The 9,490-nt window shown below is 48.2% G+C and overlaps 1 protein-coding gene across 1 annotated transcript in view; it reads right to left on the reverse strand.

Moving 5' to 3' along the window:
• Nucleotides 1-5,856: 5,856 nt before the first annotated feature.
• The window catches only part of LOC110307539 (zinc finger protein 33B-like), a 16,532-nt gene continuing 12,898 nt past the window's right edge, over nt 5,857-9,490 (reverse strand). Inside the window, exon 6 of the mRNA XM_021179776.1 lies at nt 5,857-7,613. Coding sequence (XP_021035435.1) covers nt 5,857-7,613 — 1,757 coding nt within the window. The remainder of the gene's footprint in view (nt 7,614-9,490) is intronic.

Genomic DNA, 9,490 nt, shown 5'->3' on the forward strand with positions numbered 1-9,490 from the left:
CTGCCTCTGCCTCCCAAGTGCTGGGATTAAAGGCGTTCACCACCACCGCCCGGCCAATTATGCCATTTTTAAAAATTAGACAGATGATCCAGCCCAGACTTATTCCTCCTTCCATCAGGGATCCATCTTCTTGGCCACTGTGAGAGTGGGGTGGGGAAGAAGTTGTGGGTGGAGGGCATGGGGTGGGGAGGAGGGCGTGGGTAGAAGGAGTGGGATGGGGAAGAGGGCGTGAGTGGAGGGAGTGGGATGCGGAAGAGGACGTGGGTGGAGGGCGTGGGGTGTGGAAGAGGGCGTGGGTGGAGGGAGTGGGATAGGGAAGAAGGTGTGGGTGGAGGGACTGTGGTGGGGAAGAGGGCGTAGGTGGAGGGAGTGGGGTGCAGAGACTCATCCATACAGCTCATTTGTGCCCGCTGGTTCTGCTCCGCCTAACCCTTGATGTCCCGCTTCTATCCTGGCTTGCTTGTTAACACACGACTTAGCTAATATGACAAAATCTGCCTTACCGTGGAGCAGTTCTTCCTGCCCAGCGGGGCCCAGGAGCACCCAGGAGCTATCTACTGAACAGTGTGCGCTTCTCTGCTGGGGACAACATGACCATTAGCCAAGAACATCGCAGTGTGATGCTTAGGTTTCATTGTCAACCTGGCTCGATCTAAAGTCACTATGGAAACACACCTCCCACCGTGTCTATGAGGGTGCTTCCAGAAAAATGTGAGGAGGGACGACCCACCTTAACCCTACGTTCACTACCACTACCACGATGGCCTACACCCTCCCTCAAACTGTGAGCTCCATCTTAAACCTGCCTATACTCCCATGATGAACTGCAACCCCTAATAAACCTTCCCTTCCTTTAAATTGCTTTTACCAGGTGCTTTGTAACAGCAATAAGAAAGGCAGCAAATACACCCGGAATCCAAGTTATTTTTCCCAGGAGACTTCCCACAAACCTCGATCTCTATCACACCACAGGGCCCTGGCGATGAGGCTCTTCTCTTGCAGCCTGTGCCTGCTGCAGAGGTTTTTTTTTTTTTTTTTTTTTTTTTTTTTTTTTTCTTCTCTGCCCCTGCCCCTCAAGCACAGCAATCTTTCCTTTCCCTTGGTATTTGGGCCCGACAACACCCTGAACTTGGGGATCTGCTGTCTCAGAACACAAAGGGCTCTCTAGGCACAAGGTGGCAGGATATGAAGGTGCAATCGGCTAACCTCCTCTGCAAGACATTCCAGATCCAAATTATGTTGATCCAAACCTGCCCCCAAAAGCTCATTCTCAGCTCATAGCACAAAACCTACTCCGTCCTTATCTAAAGGTCCCAGCTGTCCAAGTTAGCTTTCTGTTGCTGTGATCAAAACACTAAGACAACGGCGCTTATAAAAGAAAGCATTTACTTGGTCTTACGTTGCATAGGGTTGGAGTTCACGATGGTGAGATGAAGGCATAGAGACAAGAAGAGCTGAGAGCTCACATCTTGACCCACAGACAGGAAGCAGAGAGCATGACTTTATGGTCTCATGTGTGGAAGGGTCACACTAGCAGGATGCAGGCCTCTGAAGAGTTGGTCACATGTTGGAATGGCACCTTTTCACGTCTTGAAAAGTCCGCCATCCATCTTTCCAGCTGCAGTTCTATCTCCATCCCAGACTGACTCAGCTTGCCACCTGTAGCTTTCCTTGGCAGATGCTCACAACCCTGGCATCTTTAATTCCCTGGGATTCCCCACTGCAGTTTGTCTTAGCCCCTCACCTCATCCTAATACACTGGTACCTTCAGGGTTGCCGGCAGGGATTCCAACCTGGCCACATACAACCTGACTTGCCTTTGAAATTGGTGTGGAAGTCTCTGGGGCCCCACAGCTCATGCATGCTACATGCCTGCCCAGCAAATATACAGCAAACAATGCCAAGGTTTCCTGGCAGCTCAGGCAGCAGCTATGCCCGCTTACACCGTTCCTGCAGCCGCCAAACGAAGGCGGCCAGACGAGAGAGAGCAAGCAACCGTTAAGTTCCACACCTATGTATTCAGTACAAAGTGAGACCTGATCTAGTACCTTGGGGCCCCACAGCGGCCTATGGGTGAGAAAGGGAAGAAGAGGGTGGGAATACTGATGGAGTCAGAGGACACTTGGGGACAGAGTGGAATGGTAAAGTTTCCATTTTGGGGTGTGGATCTATACTGAGCAATGACTGGATCAGGTATTGCTGAGGCTAGGCAGAGGCTGGGCAGAAGGATGCTACACCCCAAATTCTAGAAGAACTGATTAAATATCCCTAAGTTCTGGCATGCTATAGTGACATTACCATTTTTTTTAATTACTTATCTTATGTATATGAGTACACTGTGGCTGCTTTCAGGCACACCAGAAGAGGGCATCAGATCCCATTACAGATGGTTGTGAGCCACCATGTGGTTGCTGGGAATTGAACTCAAGACCACTGGAAGAGCGGTCAGTGCTCTTAGCCACTGAGCCATCTCTCCAGCTGCGGCATTCTCATTTCCTAATCCACTCTCCCTCTTTCATTCAATGTTTCTAAACCTTTATTTTTAGAATGTTAGCTCCTCAAAGTGAACCTTCTAAGGGATTTTTGTCTCCATTGATCCCTTTTCTGTGGGATTAGAGTATCACAAATATGCTGGACATTTATTTGCTTGTGATGTATATACATTCGTTCATTCACTCATTCATTCATTCATTGCTGTCTTCTGGAGGTGCACAAACAGATATAACAGGTAAGATTTTGCAGTGGGTGGAACAGAAGTACCAGGTTTCACCCCACCGAGGGTGTTATTGACTCCTGGGGATGCGTGTATTATCCCTCGGAAAAAGAAAAAAAAAAGGAAGTAGAAACAAAGGAGTATGTAATTAAAATGTAAATCTACACAATTTAATTACCCGTGTAGTGACACAAGTAAGTCTCTGGAATGGTCTCCTCAGCATTGTGAGCCGCTGTGTAATAGATTAATGAAAAGGGGGGAGGAGAGGCTGAGCTGACAGGAGTGGGCTGAGAGCTTTCAGTCCAGGGAAACTGTAGCCTTTACATTTGTGACCAGAGCCCTCTGCTGTGCATTATGGGAACATCCTCCAGGAAGTCAAGTTTAGCTCCTTTGCTGAGATTCTGCTTTCGCCTCACCAGCCATGAGCTGGGAGTTCGGTTTGGGTCTGAGCTTCACTGAGGCCTTAGGACATTCAGAATCACAAGGTCAGTGGTGACCTTGGGAGGGAGGATCAGGTTTCTCTCAGCCCCAGGTCCCAGGACACGCCCCAGCCTGCTTTGTTGGGCCTTCCCAGGGAGTCACCTTCTTAAGCTCTGAGGCAGAAAGGAAGACCTGGGGCAGGCAGGGGTGGCTTCATGGAGAAAGTTGGGGACACTTAGGGGATTGCTGCCATTCAACGACCCTAATCTAGACACTGGAGACAGAGGTGAGGATGACTTGGGTCAAGCCCCATCTGTGCTGGCTTGCTGCAGAGACTGTTCTCCAGTGATGGAGAAAAACTGGGGTGTGGTGTGGTAATAGAACTCTCCAGGTAACCTCTCAGAAGGGTGAGACATCTAGAGAATGTTGAGCTAGGTGTGAGGCCCCAGGAGGCCTCACGGGAAGCTCTCAGAAGGGTTGATTTTTCTGAAGAAGCCTTCCATTGAGGGACCAACAGCAAGTCTGGAGGCACACTGCTTCAGACAACCAGTGGCGAGCCTGCCGTGACTCCATCAGTGCCTCAAATGGACAACGGCTGAGAGAGGTGGTCCATCATCCCAAGCCTCACCAAACAGGATCTCCTCCCAGTCCCAGCCCTTGTGGTGCTATGAAACAAGATGGCAAAGTGAGGGACTCGAAGATATGGACCAAAGAGGGAAGAAGCCGTCGCCCACTCCCCCAGCAGGACTCACCAACAGTGTAGCCGACACTTCCTCACCTCCGCAATCACTTGCCCAGCAAGCCGTTTATTGCTGGTTATTTATTGCCCAAGCACACTGGTTTCATCCAGGGCCCAGGAGCGGAACAAGCACAGCAGTATTCATTTAACGGGAACACGGAAAGTAAAAAGGGAACAGGCTGATTTATGACGCTTTGCGAGTTACGCTCTGTGTGTGTGTGTGTGTGTGTGTGTGTGTGTGTGTGTGAGAGAGAGAGAGAGAGAGAGAGAGAGAGACTTTGCTGAGTAGATATGGATACTGTTGATAAATGTGTCATCGGCCTACAGGGCTACGATGACCGCAGCATCTCCTCAAATCTTTGTGTTAATCCGAATGCAACAGGGGGAGGTGTTCTGGGCATAAGGGCTAGATTAACACCAATGCCAAAAGCTCTGGGCTTTGCTCCCAGGGTTTGCCCATCTCCCCTCCCCTTCCTCTCCTTTTACTGTCCACAGCTAGGAGATGAAAGAGAAGATCCTCACCAGATCCTAGCCCCTTGGTCTTGGACTTAGCCTCCCAGATTGTGAGAAACAAATTTGTCTTCAATGTAAACTAATCGGCCTCGGGTATTTTGTTACAGCAGCACCATATGGCCTAAGATAAGTAAGGGCTGATACCCAGGCTGTCTCCACCCCAACCTACACCATCCATAGGAAGCCCAGGCCATAAAGAGGACAAAGTCTACATTTCCCCTGTACAAAGCTCCACAGAAGTTGAATTCAATAATACAATCACACCACTCTCAGTTCCGAAGCCACACTTTGAGTCAGTTTAAAAATATATACTTTTAAGCCGGGCGTGGTGGCGCACGCCTTTAATCCCAGCACTCGGAAGGCAGAGGCAGGCGGATTTCTGAGTTCGAGGCCAGCCTGGTCTACAAAGTGAGTTCCAGGACAGCCATATAGAGAAACCCTGTCTCGAAAACAAAAACAAAAACAAAAAACAAAAAACAAAAACAAAAACAAAAACAAAAACAAAAACAAAAACAAAAACATATACTTTTGCTATCTTCTAACTTTCAAATCCCCCTTTCAGCTGACTTTACAGCGTGTTCTTCTTCCTCCTCTTTCTCTTCTTCTCATTACAAATGGCCTGGTGTTAGGTTAGATTTAGGGGTTTCGTTGAAATTTTTTATTTTACTTATTATTAGTGTGTGTGTGTGTGTGTGTGTGTGTGTGTGTGTGCGCGCCACCGTGCATGTGTGGGCTCAGAGGACAAATGTCTGGTGTGAGTTCTCTCATTCCACCTTTACAAGGGTTCCAGGAATCAAACAGAGGTCACGAGGCATTAACACTGATCCCTTGCTGGCCGCTGGACATCGTTTTTAACTCATCACGGTATCACATGCACATGCTCACACGCGCACGCGCGTACACACACACACACACACACGTTTAACGTAGACTCTTGTTTGTGCCGTTTTCGTTAGCTGCTCCTAGGATCTTTTCACACCCAGGGCTTAGATTCCTCTAATTTGCTTTTGGTCTTTTCCACTCTTGTTCCTTTTTCTCCGTCAATGCCCTTGAAGGAAATGGAGAAAACATGAGGAACAGAATGAAGCAGGACCGGCAAATGATGACTTTGCTACAACTGGATCAGTAAACCCTCACTTATCACTGTTATGAAAGAGCCTTGCTTCATTCTGCCTGAAGAACAGGTGGTGTTCTCTTATCTGTCCTGTAATGAGTTCTGCATCACAGCTGAAATATAACTTCCAGTTAGACAATATTTCCACAAGGACGTTTTTTCTTCACATTCACTAAAATCATTTCTTTCTCCTTCGACAACATTGAATACCTGTTGAAAGGATTCACATGTTTGAAATATTTTTATGCTTTTAGTCCTGCGTTAATTCTTTAGCATCTATCACGTATAATCTGATGGCGGAGTTCTCGCCGATGCGCGTTGCCATGGCAGCATCTTGCTCTTGCGTGTTGTCGCTGTTCAGTGGGCTTCGCTGGTTGGTTCAGATTTCTGCCCGTGCAGGCTGCCGGTGGGTGTTTTCTTCTTGTGCGTTTTTCTTTGGTGCTTGGTAAGGGCCGACCTCTGGCTGAAACTTTTTTTGCATTCCTCGCATTCGTAAGGTTTTTCCCCTGTGTGAATCCGCCTATGTTTCGTGAGGGCAGATTTCTCATAGAAGGTCTTCCCACACTCGAGACATCTGTAGGGCTTCTCTCCAGTGTGAGTCCTCTGGTGCACGACGAGGTTGGACTTGACACAGAACGACCTCCAGCATTCGCTGCACTTGTACGGCTTCTCCCCCGTGTGAATCCTTTGGTGTTGGGTAAGATTGGATTTCACGCAGAAGGTTTTCCCACATTCGTTGCACTTGTATGGTTTCTCTCCCGTGTGAGTTCTCTGGTGTACCGTGAGGGCGTATTTTTGGCAAAATGACTTTCCACACTCTTTACATTCATAGGGTTTCTCTCCCGTGTGAGTTCTCTGGTGTTCGGTGAGGTTTGACTTCACCAGGAATGACTTGTTGCATTCATTGCATGCGTAGGGTTTTTTCTCTGTGTGTGAGCTCTGGTGTTGAGGAAGGCTTGCAGTCTTGGTGCAGCCTTCCTTACACTTGCGGCCCTTGTGGGCTTTCTGTTCTTTGCAAAGGCTCTGGTTTTCACTATGGTCCGACTTCTCATTTCCTTCACACTCGGGTTTCTCCTCCAAGGACGGTCTCCCGTGTTGACTGCATCTCAATTCCTTGTGGGAGAGGAGCGGAGACCTCCCACACTCGTCCCCTTTGGGGGTTTTCTCCCTTGTGCTGAGTCTCGGATGTAGGATCGGATGTGAGGTCTTTAAGGCTGTTTGTCTGTCTGCACGCTTGGGTTTTTCTGCTGTGCAAGTTCTCCGGTTCTGAGAAAGGCGTGGCTTTCCAGGAAGGGTTCCCCCACAGTTCCCATGGGCACAGATTTTCTCTCCCACATGAAGTTCCTCGTTTTGGAGGTGCGGTGAGCTGCTTATGGCGTTCTCACTGACACTACATTCAGGCTCTCCTGGCTGCCTTCTCTGACCTCTGCAAAGATCCGATTTCTCATGAAAGGGTTTCTCAAGCATGCCACGCCCACAGAGTTTCTCCCTTACAGGAGTTCCTGCAGGTTCATGCTTTGACTTCGCACACAGTGGTTTTCCATGTTGGCTAGCCTCTTGCTTCTTCCTCTCCCTTGGGGTTCTTAGAAAAGACTGGAACCTTATCTTGTGGGCAGTGGCTTGTGTGTATTTGCTATCCTGAGAGGGCTCCTGTCCTGTGTGAACTGTCTGGTGTATGACAGAGGCTGCCTTTGTGTGTGAGGTCTTCCCACAATTTTGATATTCACGAAGTTGCTCCAAACGCGATGTCTTCCGCTGTTGCGTAGGGCCCTCCATAGGACTGTGGGATTTTTTCTTTGGGTCACGTTCGCAGTTTTTGCATCCTATATGAGATCTTTCATCAGGGGACCTGGAGCCACCTAAACCATCCAACTTTTTTGTCCTGTGGTTTCTGTTGCCAGTAACTAATCCTGTGATCTTTTCCAAGCTTGCTTCCATTGAGCAACACTTCTGACGAATTGCTCTTGAGGCCTCTGGGTCTGTGGCCAGATGAACGATTTCTTTTAGATCCTTGCTTCTTCTCTTAGTCAGTGTTTCATCACTGATAAAGATTTGACTCAAATATCTGCCTCCGTTTTCTTCATTTGTTGTCGTGGTATCGGCCCTCTGGACTTCTAGAAACATGGGAAGTTAAGTGTATATTATACATCTAAACAACATTTTATTTATTTATTTATTTATTTAGTTAGTTAGTTTCGGTTTTTCGAGACAGGGTTTCTCTGTATAGCCCTGGCTGTCCTGAAACTCACTTTGTAGACCAGGATGGCCTTGAACTTAGAAATCCACCTGCCTCTGCCTCCCAAGTGCTGGGATTAAAGGTGTGATTAGATGCCACCACCGCCCGGCATCTAAACAGCATTTTAAAGGAAAGGGGCTATACACAAATGTCTTCTGCTGACTTGAATCTGGGGTTCTGACGCACTCCCCTGGGAAGGCAGCCATCCTAGGCAAAGCTTCATCTGGTCTTCCCATTGGATAATATGGAGGCAAAGATGCTCACTGGAGTAGAAGGAGGAGAGAATGAGGAGACTGAGACCACCCGCTTTGCTTTCTAATAAACAGGATCACCAAACAGGTAGAGGCCTTAAATAAAACATAGCCGGGAACAAGGAATGTCAGACAAGGACTCATCCACGGATGGAGGGTATTAAAAGACAAGACAAAGACAGGGACCCCTAGTAGTGAGTGCAGGAACAGAAGGTACCCGAGCGATGTGCAGCCCAAGGGAGGCGTCAGACATGATCCTGCGGTATGATCGCTAAGTCACCCCCCCCACCCTTCTTTCTAGTCTTCTCTGTCCCACTCTGCAAACTGACACTCAAGAAAACTCACGAAGTCACCCATTCACCTACTGTCGATATCTTCCCTAAAAGTGGGATCTATTTTTGCCGTCCAATTTACCCAAAAGCAAGCCGGGCAGTGGTGGCACATGGCGTTTAGTCCCAGCACTTGGGAGGCAGAGGCAGGTGGATTTCTGAGTTTGAGGCCAGCCTGGTCTACAGTGTGAGTTCCAGGACAGCCAGGGATACACAGAGAAACCCTGTCTCGAAAAAAAAAAATACAAAAACCAAAACTGAAATCTCAAGTCCTTAGTTCTTTGAGTCTGACACTCACTGTTGTGTATTCTGTAGGAAGGGACAGGGGCATAGCAACATGCGCCCACCATCACAGTCAAACATACTGAAGAGTTCACCACCCTAAGGCCCTGTGTGCTCTGCCTGTTCACACACCTGCCCCGGTCCCTGGAAACCACTGGGTTTCTTACTCACTTTTTAATTTTTAAAAAACATTTTTTGAGCCAGTGGTGGTGGTGCACACAGTTAATCCCAGCACTGGGAGGCAGAGGCAGGCGAATTTCTGGGTTCGAGGCCAGCCTGGTCTACAGAGTGAGTTCCAGGACAGCCAGGGCTACACAGAGAAACCCTGTCTCGAAAAAAAAATTTTTTTTCGAGACAGGGTCTTTCTATGTGGTCTTAGCTGTCCTGGCCTCAAACTCACAGTTTGAGATCCTCCTGCCTCTGCACTGTGTGCCTCGCCCCTGGCCTCTTCTGCTGTCTCACTGGCTTTGCTTCCCTAGATTATCACACGGTTGGAGCCCCGAGCACACAGCCTTCTCCTACAGCGGCGGCGTTCCCTTGGAAATGTGTGTTTAAGGTCCTTACCTACCTTCTGTGGCCTGGTAGGCTGCGTTTGTGAGCTGAGTGCTTCCCTTGCCTGTTTGTACTCTATCTGTTCATACTTGCTGCTTTCAAACTTGGATGATTATTAATGAAGCTGATATTATTCGCTTTTGTATAAACAGCTTTCAACTCTCAGATTTGTTTGTTTGTGAGGCAGGGACTCTAAACCTCATTCTTCATTGCTTTTGAAAGTTTTATTTATTTATTTTTTTTTTGTGGTTTTTTGAGACAGGGTTTCTCTGTGTAGCTCTGGCTGTCCTGGAACTCACTTTGTAGACCAAGCTGGCCTCGAACTCAGAAATCCGCCTGCC

The sequence above is a fragment of the Mus caroli genome, chromosome 2 (genome assembly GCF_900094665.2).
Source record: "Mus caroli chromosome 2, CAROLI_EIJ_v1.1, whole genome shotgun sequence".
Lineage (NCBI taxonomy): Eukaryota > Metazoa > Chordata > Mammalia > Rodentia > Muridae > Mus > Mus caroli.